We start from the raw sequence: 15,463 nt of genomic DNA, 5'->3' as shown, positions 1-15,463 counted from the left end.
CCTCATTAGACGTCTTTATCACTAAGTGGAATAGGATTGATGGCTCACAGTAGAAATATCCATTAAATATATGATGGATGTGCATAAATCCCGCTGGGTATTGAAGTGAAAGAACACAGATGGATGTAAATGTGACGAGGATACAAAATCATTGACAAAATACAAAACACTGAGGCTTGTAATTCCGCACTACGGAATAATATAATATAATGACAAATAACAAGTGCTAATTTTATGAAAAAATATAGCACATATGAATATTTAAACTACTGAAAGAGCATTCAATGTGATAGTCACAATACGCTCTGGTCTTCCAAATAACAACAGTCTACCTAAGCATTACGGTTGAACCCAAGTGCGGAAATCCATTTTATCTATATAAAAGTAAACACAGGAAATGTTTGGAGTGATAAAGTGGAATATCAACAAGTTTAGTCAGTACCTGTGTAGTTGCTGTGGATGTAGTGCTGCTTCTGGAGCCCCACATCTGTTGAAACTGCACCCTGATCTCAGCAAATGTCTCAATGATCACAGCTATGAACACATTCTGAAAACACAAGCACAGGTTAATCAATCTGTCCTTTTCAAGATCTGAGCTTGACCCTAAGAAAACAATGATCCCAAATCATTAACAAAGGATCTTCTCTTTAATGGAGCTAAAAGAACGGAAATAAATCAACACCGGTTCCAGGTGCCACCATTAACACTAAGTTTCACATCATCTACACCCTCTTATGTGTGCTGATATAAATAGTTGGAGGTATGGAGGCCACATATGACAATTGATTGAAAAGTTGAAGGGGAAGGATGTCCCACCTTGACCAGCCAAGCAAGGAAGAAGATAAGCGTGATGAAGTAGAAGTAGGAGCGCCAGCGTGGGAAGCTGTCGATGGCACGGTACATGATGAAGACCCAGCCCTCCTGCGAGGCAGCCTCGTACACTGTGAATATGCTGGTGCCTGAGGAGAGGAAAGAGAGAGGAAGCCCAGATGTGAGATCACCCCAGTGCCCCTGAATTGAGCCAGCCGGTGTGAAGACAAAAATGCAGACATAAACAAAGTTTTGCCATTACTGCACCTAGTCAGGTGTTTTTCATTCCAAATCAGCATGTCCCTCTTCCCAAATAATCTCTTCCTCTTGGTTTAACAGTCAAAATGAAAATGAGTTCAAACTGCAACTTAAACGATAACTAACATATCCAAAGAATTTTGAAAAAAAAGAGAAATTTCATATACAATGATTAGTAAAGTCTTGTGTAAATGTTTGTGTAAGCCAAACAAAATTAACATTTTCCTCCAGATTTACAAAACACTGTCTTGGAAACGCTGATTTTCTTCATACTTGCTTGCGTATGTTGATCACTCGTAAAGTGCAAACCATGTTCCCTTCACAGTCCATTTGCATTATGACGCCCACAAAACTCCATAAAAGGTCAAGAGCATAGAGGGCTGGAAACATGAAATGCCTACTAAATGGGAAAAGAAACAGCAGAAAGGCAGAAGTGGAAGATATTTTTTCTCACTTCTATACCAATAAAAATATTTAGCATTGGAACAGCACAGAAATTAGATTTCTGTGCAAATTAAGTGAGATGAAAAGAAAATGGCGTGATGAAGAAAAAAGATTCATTATACCCAGGGGATCATGGATGCCAAGTGTCGTGCCGTATTAAAAGAAGATGCCGTGGCAAATGGAAGCAATTTATAAACCCAGCTTTCAGCTTTCGAATAAATCATATCGGTCTTTAAACATTCTTTTCCTCATAAGTGCAGAATGCACTAAATCTTCCTTCAGCTGAGGCACTGTCCAAATGCTTATGGGCCTGACAATATGTTTACACTGGGTTACGCCTTTTAATGCTTGTATTTTGATATTTAACACCCCACAATCTATCATTAAGACAAATTTATTGAATATTATAGTAATAATAATTCTTACTCCATGTGCAATTTCCCGTGTAGTAAGTAAGCCAGATGTTGCTTTAGTGTAATTCAGTTGATACATATATATCTAATGATTGAAATGCATTTAGGTATGGACAAGGTCTTGACTCCAATCGCTTAAACTGACCGTTTGAATATGTTGTTTTATGAGTTAAAGTCAAAGTCAGAATTATGACACAGCACTTTAGGTTTTTCTCCCAACTTGTGATTCAGGGTTTCTGTAAACCAGGAGTGAAAAAATCCTTTCATGCTGCGTTCCTATTTTTTGTGTAGCAAGATTAAATTAGATTAGACTTAGACTAATTCTCCAAATGTTTGTGTGGACATTTGCTGGACATGATTTCTCATGATTATTTACCTTTTAAGTAGTCTTTTAAATTAGCCTCTTAAATAAAACAGCACAGAGTACTGCTAGTAATTAAAAATACTGTTATGCTTTCATTTCTGACTTGAATTGAATTCTGATTTGAAAAGGTCAGTGTGTCAGACACCTCACACTTACCAAGTTCGTTGAAGCCGCTGTAGCCCAGCTCCTGTCGACTGAGGCCCAGGTCCTCCAGGTCCATGCACTTAAAGCCCATGGGACACTGGTATCCCTCTCCATTTGGAGAGCAGTGTGTGTCAGGAATGGCAAGGTTGTTCCACGTCACATTACTGCAAAACATCAAATAAAAGTAATTGAAATAAATGAATATAAAAATACAATACAACATGAAACTATATTCCTAGTTGTTTATATTAACTATATTCATTTAGTCTAAGAACTGTTGAATGATTGATTAAGGAGACACACACATACACACACACACACACACACGGTTGTCTTACTGTCATTGACATAATTATTAATGCAGCTAATTATGCTAAAAATAACCCTAAATATAACCCTAACCCTAAATCAGTAATCAAACTCATTAATCAAAAGGAAACCTTTTGGCTCTTTTAGTTTTTGTTTGTTTGTTTTGTTTTGTTTTGTTTTTCAAATAAAAGTCAAGGTTAAGCTGTCAGGTATCCCTATCCTTGTAGGTATATTTGGTCCCCAACAAGACATAAAAACATGCCCACATACATACACACACACACACACACACACACACACACACACACACGCACGCACACACACACACACACTATTCCCAATTTGGGCCACAGGTGTTACATCACGATCCACTTGATGTCTCTAATGAAAATTAATGTTTTCAAATTGGTTACCCAGACATTCTTTCAAATTGTTTATTAAGGGATCTCAAATGAGCGGGAGATAATTTATTGCAGTATCACAGAGGCCAATCAGAGATGCGCTGCTGAATCAAAATAGCTTTAATTATATGCTGATAAATCACCCCACTGAATGTTAACACAAGCTTACCCCTGCAATAAATAAATAAATAATATATGTACATGTTAAGGATTAACCTTATGATTTATCACCGCCACTCATCACAGCTGGGAATAGATCAGTAATTCCAAAAGTGCTATACCTAAAATATTTTAAATTGTGTGATTGGCAAGGTCATGTGGTATAATCTCACAACATAAAAAGAAGCAACAGAAAATAAATTGTGTCATCAAATCCGAGATTTATCTCCATAAAAAAAGAACCCTGTCGGCAAAGCTGCCCTTCCTATTTTATCCACCACCTCCATCAAATCCATGTGACTTTGTGCCAAGGACATATGGTCTGGCTAGATTAGACACAAGAATCGACTCTGAACACTTCTAAAGCGTGCTTTTATAAGAGCAAAAGAGAAATCTTGTCTCATCCAACACAGTTTCAAAATCATGGGGGACAGTATCTTTAATCTCTCACTGACTCTCTTTAAAAATAATCAATGAAAATGTATGCAAACTACTTCCCTAAGAGGACTAAAATCACGGCACGGTCAGGGTTAGGAGATCTCTCAGGGCCACAGAGATTTAGACAGATTGAGGCTGTAAAGTTGGAGGCAAAATGAGTGTGTGCACAAAGCCCAGACAATGTAGGATGTGCTAATTATTATGATTAGTCTGCATAGCACTCCTCCCAGCACTCCTAATACTGATGGCTGGAGCTCTTTGTTTCAGAGCTGGCTGCGACACACCACTCTGCTTGAGAATATTAAATAGCCCTGTCTGAAAATATAGCAAATAGCTTCCTCTACATGGTATTTTTAACACATTTACACTATCATAAGGGTAATCATAAGCATTTAATCTGTGTACTGTGCACGCTGCAAAGACATTTTTATCTGCTGCTACAGATGTTGATAAATATTCCGTACAGATGTAGTTTATGAGGATAGATGTGTGTGGGTATTACAGTGCCAGCACTGCATGTTTTGGAAAAACAGGACACTAAGGGAGAAACATTGACACTAAGGGCTCCTAGCACTTATGCAAAAACAAATCATAAAATCAGATAAGTGGATCTTTTTGGATTCTTTGTAACCATTGGAGCAGCACAAAAGGGGTAAAAAGTGGTTGTTGGGTTTGAATGAATACTTTATCAAGAGGAGTGATTAAGCATGCTGCTCTGATAGCCAGCAGTATATATACACACACACATATATATACTGTATGTATGTATATATATATATATATACACACACACACAAATATATATATATATATGGTTAAATATACAGTATACAGTACACATATAAATATACAGTATACATGGTTAAATATATAGATGTTTTTATCCATTGACCTGAATGCTCATGGGTCACTACATAGAATATCTGATCACTGTACAATTCAAAACATATGGGTTGAAAATTAGTTCTTTGCAAAAGCCATAGTAGCCGAATCTGATTTTAACCCCTGTTTTCTCCCCAATTTGGCTACCAACTGGGGTAGGTGAAGGCTAACACATCCTTCCTCCAAAACACATGAAGCCAGCCAACCTGCTGTGTCACAGGGCAGCGTAACACACTCAGAGGAGAACACTATCTGCCCTCTTCCGCATATATGAGCTCTCAGACACCCACGATTGTCTAGTGTCATTGTGACTGACAGGGGAAAGAGAGTATGCCATCCCTCCCACACAAAGAGGACAGCTAAGTGGCATCATTGGTATTCGAACTCATAATCTCTCAATGATAGGGTGAATGCTTTCATGTTGTGACAAACAGTAACTCTTCTGAGTTTTAACAAATTGCTACATATTGTGGAAGCCTGTGCCCAAGAGCTTTACTGTATTTAGATAATCTGCTGCAACAGTGAAAAAACATTTTACAGTTTTATATATGTAGGCGTATGGACAGTTACTGGATGTTTTGATGAGATCATCTTTTAAGCTCAGGCCTAAATAAGCAGAGAAGGCCTAATGAGGACAGACAGTGAAAATGCAGCAAAGATTTTGACCGATCTGACCTTGGGTGAAGTCCAAAACTGACTGATAATGCTATTGGTATTCTATGAGTAGTAATAATGCTGACTATTATGTAAATATAAATATATAAAATCGGTTTGGTCCAAATGAAATAGCAATAGCTATGGAGAAATAAACAATTAAAATAATAACATGCAGTCAAAAAGTATGTGGTAAATGAATCAAATGCTGAAAACAGATAATTATTTAAGAATTGTACGTGATTATTTACTCTTTCTGTGTATCATTCGTAACGCAGTGATAATTGAACGGGCCGAACATCTGAACCCCCAGGATTCCGTAGAGGAGCAGGAAGAAGAGCAAAAATATGGACACACTCCAGATCTGCTCCCCAGACCGCCTTTAAAGGACAGAGAGGAGATCATACATAATTAGTCTGGTTTAGTAATATTCTAATAAGTTATTTTACTGATGATGGTTCCTGTGATGATGAGTCACTTACTTGAGAATGTTGGTTATGCGAGTGCGTGGCAACTCAAATCTGAAATAGATCCGAAAGGCTCGGATCATTATAAGAGCCCTGGGTATACGCAGCATTCTCCACGGTGACATCTGGTCCACAATCTTAGCTATTTCAAACACCTACAAACAATGCCAGGGGAAAACAGATAAACAGTGTGAATCATCACACTGTGCTTTTTAATTAAAAGCAAGAATAAACCAATTTATCAGAGAAATATTGTTTAAGAAAGTATGTCTCATTTTGTACCTGAAGCACAAGAGAGACCCAAAGAAAGACCACCATGAAACCATCAAACATGCACCAGCGGTCTTTAACGTAGGAGTTATCTCCCTGGAAACAGAGACGGGTTGATAAGACACACGTTTTAATGAGAGTCCACAGGTGAGAAGCAGCTGGGCTGCAGGGCTAATGAAAGGCCAGGGCAGCTGGGAACAAAAGAGCCAGCATTATTCAGTCTGCGCAGGTGTGTGTGCTGAGATACCAAATGACAGGTCAGCGAGCTCAAGGTACTTCATAATTACTACAATAATATATATAGTTACCATAATAATTCACTTATTAGGTTTGTGCATACGCAATTGTAATCAAAATTTCAAAAATGTTTGGTACTTAAAATAACACACAGTTGGAAAGAAAGCTGAGTGAAAGAAATTACTGTATCTATACATATCCCTATTTATACACCGAGCTCAACAACAATAAAGAGATCTCAAATAAGGTTCCTGAAGAGATGACACTGGACATTTGCTGAGGTTAACTCTTCCATATGTCTTATTTATGCAATCATTATTTTACTTTAATAATTTAACATAATTAGAATACGTCAAGTTTTCTTAAACCTCTCAAGGTTCCCTTAAAACTAGGGACAGCTAAAATATACAGTGCTATAATTATCATTCATTCATTTGACACACACTTGTCAGGGTCGCAGTGGATCCGAAGACATGAATACAGGCTGGATGGGACGCCAGTCTGTTGTACAGCACCATGCAAACATTCACAGCTTGGGGCAATTTAGAGTCAGAAATCCACGTACTGAAACGACTGGAAAACCCAGAACATCAGCAACAGAATCTCCACAGAGACAATAACCTGAGATCAGGATCGAACTTGGGGCCCTGGGGCTGTGAGGTGGCAATGCTACCTACTATAATCATTCAGTACAAATAAGTACAGTATTTTGCCATGTGTTGATGTACCAATGTGATACAATTAATCTTATACCAGACGAAAAAGGACAGTAGAAGAAACAAGTAGACAGGTTATCAAATTAGCATTAGTTAGTAGTTTACAGAAATAAAGGTAAGTCAAAATTATTCTGTGCCTTTGTCAAAAGTCAAAGTAGATATGGCACAGCACAAATTGTCAAGTGTTTGTCCAACTGAGATAATACCAACTCATACACATTCAAAGCAACTATCATGGTGCTGGGCCAAACTGAATGAAAATTCCAACTACATAAATATAGAACAATTTAAAATAAAATAAAATAAAATAAAAACTCAAAGCTAGAGCTGAACTGAGACTAATGGTAATCTTGCACAAGATCACCTATACAGACTACCCACCAACAGTCTGGGAACACTTTCCTTTTTTTCTCAATTTTCCAAGTAATGTTTGGTTACTAACAACCCCTACACACCTCCTAGATGTGCAAGACAGCACAGTCGGTAAAGGAATGGCCTGTCCTGTCACCTGACCTTCACCCAATCAAGCTGCTAACCTGCTGGATTGAAAGGTTCAAGAGAGGGATGGGTGTTAAATCAGCACTCAGAGGTTCTCAGGAAAAAATTACTCTGCTGGCTGAAATTGTAGATGCTATAGAGGTTTTTCGATGAACACTTGATTTGTTTTTTTTTTTAGATATTTTCCCAAATACTTACAGATGCAAGATTGTGTACAAAGCCCACAAAGAAAGTACCAATTTAAAAAAAAATAATAAAATCTTTTCATGGCCAGAGTAGGACTCGGACAGTTTTAGAAGAAAATGTACACATGCAAAAACATTGAGTGAAAAGGACATAAAATTGGCATCATTACGCCTGAGTACCTTTCCAACAATGACTCATCAAATTACTGAAAATACTATTTCAGTGAACAGTCTTTGCCCAAAATGAAGGTCATGGATTGGCAGACATCTGATTGTGGCTTGACTAATTGCCCTGAACTCACAAATTTAAAGTACAAAATCAGACAAATTTTCCTTCCGGACAACCACTTCCTGTTGACCTGGTGGGCATGTTAATCACTTTTCTTGCTTGCATGTACCAGAAGTGATTTGCCAACCAATCCGTCTATATTTTCCTCATCAGTAATTACGGGTCTTTCATCTGCCAGCTGCATTCATTTAAATCCATAGAACTCAGTGTATCCCTTACTTTTTAATAACTTTTAATCCAAGTGTGTTACCTTGATGATGCCCCTGATGTGCATCTTGGCGATCATCTCGGCAGTGTAGAGGAACATGAGCAGCTTGTCCAGGGTGAAGGTGACGTACTGCAGCGGGGGATAGTGCTCGAATGTCTTGGGTGTGTTCATGCACACGGAGATGACACTGATTATGGCGCAGGCCCGCAGTAAAGAGTGCACCCACTGGGGAAAATCACACACTTTAACATGTCAACAAGACACCAGCCACCAGATATTACGCAAGCATGGCCTATTTATGTGCTTCCACTGGCGCTGGAAGCATCAGGCGTACAGCACTGCCCTGTCTGAGTAACCACTCACTGCTTTGTTGATCCAAAGGATATCGGCGCTGTCGGTCAGTGTTTCATCAGGCCCAAAGTCAGTCATAGGCTGCGCTTCAACGCGCGAGCTCTGCTTCCTCTTCAGCATGCTGGGACTTGCCGTGCTATAGAGGGAGTGAATCTGAAAGGCAGAGCCACAACCAGGACAACAAATGACTCAAAAAGCTTTTGGTCACCAAGCTATGATATAAATCTAAATATAAGTAGTAGTTGCTAAAATGCAACACTATTAGTCACCATCACTGCAGCTGACTGCAGTTCTATGATACTGATATTTGTACAATTTATGATCTATGGTGTAGACTTTGAAAGGAAGACTTAGATGCAGTTATGCCTACACAGCCATGCAAACAAAATGAAAACAGAAAGCTCAAATTTGAGATAGCTCTCCACTGCTGCTGTGCATTACAACATAAAAACATACCAGACATTATGGGTTGTCGTGTTGCATAGCCACTGTGGAACACAATTAAGCACAAGGAGAACAACACGCTGTTTCACATCACACAAATATAACCTTACCTTCCCTTACCTGCTGCAAAGATCACGCTTGATCTTCACCATTAAAAACACACCTAGAGCCAACCAATATCGAGGTTGCATATAGTATGAAGTAAGGGCCATTCTCACAGTGAACGATAATATACATGGATATCACACACTAACTGAAACAAAGCGCACATACCAACGGGAAAAGTAAAGCTGAAATTGTTCCAGCACTGCACATAACATGCGATCAGGCATACCCTGTAAATAACACACAACAGTTAGTCAACATGGCATATATGGTGTAACATGTACAGTATGATTATATCGACAAATAATGTCCACCACAACAGACAGAGCATATATACGACATTGAGTGGCGTGTTCTGGACAGATGGGATTGTTGAATCATGTGACTCACGGTCAGGCTCCTCATTGGTGCATTCATCCCCAGGATACAAACGGGTGGAAACCAGTATGAAAGATTATCAATAAATATGTGTTGATGACTCCTCCTGTTTAGCTCTAGGAAAATATTCAAGAAACAAACAAAAAAAAATTAACTAAACTATTAAAGCATCAAAGCATTGAAGTACCACATTGCCATACTCAGGCCACCAAAATGTAATACGTCAATGTCACTTTAAACTTTGTAAAATGCATTTTTCTTCATTTGATTAAGCTGATCGGTCAAAATGTGAAAACTCCTTGTAAGACACAGCGCTGTGCTAAAGACCTTTCTGACTGGCAACTGAAGCTGCGTTATAAATGATAAAATCCTCATTTAAATAGGTTTTACTATGCATATATCCACTTAGATTTTGTGAATATACTTAAAATAGCCCATAGCAATGAAGTGATAAAGAAAAAATCAATATAGTTTGCGTACTTATTTGTAAATAATTACAGTTGTTTTATTATTAAAAGTTGTGATCGCATACGTATTCACCCCGTTGCTGTGAAACCCATAAATTAGTTCTGGTGCAACCAGTTGCCATCGGAAGACCATAGAAAGTCCACCAGTGTTCAATTAAAGAGTTACATGAACTAATATAAATGGAAGGTCCCAGGAACAGGTTTAAGTATGTTGATTGCTAGACAACATACTTAAACAAACAGCATCATGAAGACCAAGGACCAATCAAAACTAGTCTACAATAAATCAGGGTTTGTTCATTAAAAAAATCCCAAACAATGAATATCCTGTGAAGCAAAATTAAATCCAGTATTATAAAATGGAAAGCATATATGCTACAACCTAGAGGAAGCCGTCCACCAAGTGTCTGTGACTGGTTAAAGAGGACATTATCACGCAACCAAGAGACCAAGGGCTAAAGGAGTTGGAGAGATCTGAAGCTCAGATGGGAGAAGCTGGTCACAGAATAACTACAGCCGAGACACTTCACAAAGCTGCACTTTACAGAAAAGTGGCAGAGAGAAAAAAGGGTGTGAATATGCCAAAAGACATGTTGCAGACTCAGCAAGCTTGTGGAAAATAGCTCTCTGCTCTAATGAGACCAAAACTGGCATTAACACAAAGCGCTACATTTTGAAATCCAAAACAGCCCTGAGAACACCATCTTCATAGTGGAGCATGGTGGTGGTAGCATCATGTTGAAGAGATGCTTTTTTATCAGCAGGGACTGGGAAACCTGGTCAGAGCTGAGAGAAAGATAGATGGACTCAAATACAAAGAAAAGAGACTTGAGACTCAGACAGAGGTTTGCCTTCCAACAGGACAACGACTCTAAGCATACTGCCAAAGCTACACTAGAGTGGTTAATAACAAAGAATTTGAATGTGTTAGAGTGGCACAGTCAAAGCCCAGACCTCAATCCAACTGAGAACTGTGGCAAGGCTTGATAATTGCTGTTTACCAATGGTCTCCATCCAGTCTGACATGGTTTAATACTTATGCAACCAACAATATGTCTGCTTTGCTGTTAAATGAACATTTGTGCTCATTTAATTAAGATTTGAGTTGTGGGTGCATAATGAGAATTTAATACAGAAATTGCATTCATCTGTATTCTGACATCAAACATAACTAACCACAAAATGTCATGCTGATATTTTGGGTATGGTAAGTACACTCAACAAAATATAGAATGGCATTCAATGCTAATATTAAATACATAAACAGAACACAATTAATTATTAGTACTGTCCCTTTAAAGTCAACAAAAAATGTGTTTTGCTTGGAGACATTACTTATCTTGCTTATCATAATGCTTTGTTAAGTGGTGTGCACAATTAACTGTTGGCTCACAATAAATAAAAAAAAAAGCTAAATAATAAGATGTGCTTGAGCTGCCGAATAATGAGGCTGGAAGCCATGTAGTTAAATTAAACCAAATTTGCAGTGATTAATGTGATAATTACAATTATGATTATTTATTCAGCAATATAGTATATTGGCAATACACTAAAGTCCTATTAGATGTCTGTATTACCCTTATTTCCTTTTTAAATGGTCTCTTTATTTTATGTTACAACGCATTACATTTGAAAAAAAAACATTCTTTTATGTCTTTCTTCAGTCTGCATTTTCTATCCCTGAATTCTTTCAGTCTTTAAGGCAAATGCTTATGTTTAAAGGCTAAATTAAATTGAAAAACCCCACTGACACCTCTACTCAAAAATGGAAGCATGAACTACACGCAGGTGATTTGCCTAATCTGACCGTGGAGCTTCTGACTTCAGCATGTGCGTAAGTGGAGTCTGAATACGCATAACTTTCCCCACATAAATACTGATGTAACTTTTGGACTTCACTCTGAATAAGGCCCGCTGTGGAGATTTCGTTTGTCAATTCAGTTGCTGCTTTTTCATTTATAATGTCTGATCAAAAGCAGTAAACAAAAAACAAAGTATAGAAAAGTGTGTTGAAATGTACCTTTCTATCAACTAAGTCCAACCTACTCAAAAAAGCTCTATATATTCAAAAGCAATTTGCAAATAGGCTGTAATTGCTACACTTAGCATATGCTGGTAGAGGTTTGAGGACAACTGAAAACAAAATTATAGGGTGGAAGTGCTATAATGTGGGAGTGAGATGTGGAGGACCACAATTAGTTTCACATTTTGAGAAAGGACCTTTTCAACACAGGCAATCACTGGGCATTTTAATGATGGCTGTGGGTATCCACTAGTCTCCCAAACAAGCTCGAAATTGTTTTAAGCATGTAAAGCAATTCATGGTTAAACTATCCAGTGCCCACTGGAATTATTAAAGCTGAGGGCAATATTTAAAGATGAGGATGGTCTTAAATACAGTGGGGTCCAAACATCAGAGATCACACTGAAAATCTGGGATTTTTTTTTTTTTTTTTTTCATTTAAAATTGGAAATAAGCAGAAGGTTTTAGAATTATGAAATATTTCAAACAAAGAAAGTAAATGTTCAATATCTTGAATATTTAATATTCAAGATTCTGCACCATTTCTAGGCCCCTATTTAAATGTAAGCAAATTTGTGATATTGAGCATGTTAATTGCTTTGTACAAAAGGTCAGATTTTCCTCACGCTTTATCTCTTCTACTGAAGCATGTGTTCAAACGACATTCTGATGGATTTGATCTAAAATGGATCATAAGGTTTTGCACAAACTTGTGACGTCTCCGTCAGCTCGATTGCGCACTGTCATTAAAGCAAAAAGGGGCGGAATTTCATGTAAATATTTCAAAGATTTTACTTTTCACTCAATAATATCATTTGTAATGAAAATTATTGCATTAAATTAAAAAGGAATGCAAAATAGAAGCATTTTCATTAATGGTCTCAGACCTTTGGACACCACTGTATATTTAAAGATGAGGATGGTCTTAGAAGCAAATAAATGTCCAAGGATCATAATGGGAGAATTCTAGCTCCAATTTCAGGTCACCAAGACTCTGCTAACCAATCATAAAGCCTGGACTCAACCCAAATGAAGCCATACTCTAATTAAACTATGAATACAGTTGTCAGTGTCTGATTAAGATCAGGGTAACAATGTCAGTACCACAGTGTTGTACACCACCTAAAAAGGAAAGCTATGTACACTCAATTTCCAGTTTATTCGTTATACTGTAAGTGTACCTAGTATCTGATAATGTAGGTACTGTAAGTAATCTACCACAGAAAAATCACAAATGGAAATGTACAGATCAGATAGTGAGTACTGATATGTTGGGGGGATACTGTCCTGAAACACTGAATCTGTATATCCGTGTATTGGATTTGGGATATTGGGTGGCACTGTGGTGCAGTGGGAGGCTTCACAGCTCTAGGGTCCCAGGTTTGATCCTGACCTCTGGTTACTGTACTGTCTGAGTGGAGACAGTTCTTCCTATACCTATGTGGGTTTTCCCTGGGTTCTCTGGTTTCCTCCCACCTCCAGAAAACATGCCAGTAGTCAACTGGCTATTCTAAATTGCCCCAGGTGTAAATGTGTGTGTGCATGGAGAATGCCCTGAGATGGACTGGTGTCGCAATCAGGGTTTGTTCCTGCTATGTACCCAGTGTTCTCAAAGTAGGCTCCAGGTCCACGAGACCCTAAATGAATAAATGAATAATATTTTCTGATCCACCAACAGTATAAAAAATTTCAAGCCTCTTCAACTTATAACATTAATGTGTCAACCCTATACTCTATATATGGATGCAATAGAAATAGAAAAGTGCTTATTGAAAGTGAGTGAATCCTATTTCATCCAGAGTTATAGGGATGTCACCACAACTTAAAATAAGCACTTCACTGAACTTTAAATGAGCCAATGAAAAATGTAAGGTAGAACAGGTCACTGGAAAATTGTACGTTAGAGAGGTTTGAAAATTTTATAGACAATATGTTATCACAAGTGTTACTGGCATCTTGCACATGGAAATCAGACATAACTTGTTTTATAGAATGACACAGATGTTTTGCATAAGAAGCAGAAGCTTGCAGAGAGTCAGTCTGGATCGGCATCACTTATCCACCAATATTCAGATCTCTGATACTGACGGAGGAACAAGTGTGATCGATTCATCCCTCATGCAGAGGCACAGGATAAATCTCAGCACAAAAACAACATCCTAACAACAGACCATTTTAAAGTCTTATGCTACTTATGATACAACATGGGGTTCTTTCATTATATTGTCATAAAGAGTGTCCAGTGTCCAGATGTTGTGTGTTTTGTTTTGTACTTCTGCACAACCATAGTACAGGATAACAACTCAGTATGAAAAGAATGGTGGGAAAAAACTCAGCAGATATGGATCAGATATGGACTCTATATTCTGAGTCATTTCTGACCTCCACAGCACCAGATTTAATGTAAGTAAATGGACTAGCAGTGGTGAAATGTATGGATGACGAAAGTCCTCCATCTGCACTGAACATCTGCTTCCGCAGTGTTACTATAGCAACAGAGGAGCAGGAGAGGCTCCCTGAGAATCATCTTTCAAACCGTATTTCATAGAAACCAAGACGATATAAACCACGCATGCCTATTTCGAATTCGACAAGTAATATATACAATACAGAAATCGATGAAGACAGTGAGAAATACATGTCTAATCCTGTGGTTAAGCTGCTTATCTGGATGGAGGCCTAGCCATTGTGTAGCCGCTGCCTACTTCCTGGTAGCAGACCCGTAAATAGCCGAATGAAAGTCCGCCATCACGCCCTTGATGTCGGTAAAGCAGACAAGCGAAATGCGCGCGACGGGTAACGGAAAGGAAACACTTACGGACGGTGCGCTGGTGCTGCTTAACGTGACGCCGCTTCCATGCTCGCGAGCTGCCGCGGTTCTGTATGTGTATGTGTGTGTGTGTGTGTGAGCTCGAGCTCCAGCTACTGCAGCAGCAAAGCACGCGCGCAACCTCAGAGCCAGCGCGAGCCCCACAGCGCGAGCCCACAGCGCACAGGCCCTAATGCAAGCCACCTCAGTACCTCAGTACCTCAGGCAGGATTTCTAGATGAACCTATTACAGCTACAAAGCTATACACTGTCACATTTTACTCCTGCTAAGAAAGGATTTATTGTATAAGCACGTCCTTTTTGGTGCTACTCTATTTATATAAACATTGGATTTTAATTTCTTGTCATTATTACTATACTCACTGTACCCCAATAACTGCTATGTCTACATATGGTATAAGCTTATCTGCTGAATACTATGTCACAGCATGTTATGTTTACATTTACAGCATTTTATTGTATTGTTTTATTATATTGCACTATTGTTTTATTATATCTGACACTTTCACGCTGGAACTGTGTACTGGTCTGGGCTGCACTGTCTCTTTCTGTGCCTATTGTCCTGTTTTAGTAGTTATTGTACCGTCTTGTGCTGATTGCACGTGTTTGCATGGGCACTTTCTGTAGTAATGTGTAGTGGAAGCTCAGTGGTTAAGATGCTGGGCTACTGCTCAGAAGGTTGTGTGTTCTAATCCCAGCACCCCCAAACTGCCACTGCT

The 15,463-nt window shown here is 38.5% G+C and overlaps 1 protein-coding gene across 5 annotated transcripts in view; it reads right to left on the bottom strand.

Moving 5' to 3' along the window:
• Positions 1-14,889, bottom strand: part of nalcn (sodium leak channel, non-selective) — an 81,800-nt gene extending 66,911 nt beyond the window's left edge. For 2 of the 5 annotated variants that reach the window (XM_026913126.3, XM_026913127.3), the window contains exons 1-11: positions 14,733-14,888; positions 9,437-9,540; positions 9,215-9,276; positions 8,510-8,650; positions 8,189-8,371; positions 6,026-6,109; positions 5,759-5,898; positions 5,528-5,656; positions 2,446-2,597; positions 817-959; positions 443-547 (exon numbers count right to left, since the gene is read on the bottom strand). In XM_026913126.3, coding sequence (XP_026768927.1) covers positions 443-547; positions 817-959; positions 2,446-2,597; positions 5,528-5,656; positions 5,759-5,898; positions 6,026-6,109; positions 8,189-8,371; positions 8,510-8,650; positions 9,215-9,256 — 1,119 coding nt within the window. In that variant the 5' untranslated portion in view covers positions 9,257-9,276; positions 9,437-9,540; positions 14,733-14,888. Of the gene's footprint in view, positions 1-442; positions 548-816; positions 960-2,445; positions 2,598-5,527; positions 5,657-5,758; positions 5,899-6,025; positions 6,110-8,188; positions 8,372-8,509; positions 8,651-9,214; positions 9,277-9,436; positions 14,583-14,732 lie in introns of those variants that run through there. The other 3 variants (XM_026913129.3, XM_034304884.2, XM_053234276.1) reach the window with 3 other exon arrangements.
• Between the last annotated feature and the right edge of the window lie 574 nt (positions 14,890-15,463).

The sequence above is a fragment of the Pangasianodon hypophthalmus genome, chromosome 5 (assembly GCF_027358585.1).
Source record: "Pangasianodon hypophthalmus isolate fPanHyp1 chromosome 5, fPanHyp1.pri, whole genome shotgun sequence".
Classification (NCBI taxonomy): Eukaryota; Metazoa; Chordata; class Actinopteri; order Siluriformes; family Pangasiidae; genus Pangasianodon; species Pangasianodon hypophthalmus.
The sequence above is the reverse complement of the archived record's forward strand: the minus strand, read 5'-3'. Positions and strand labels throughout refer to the sequence as shown.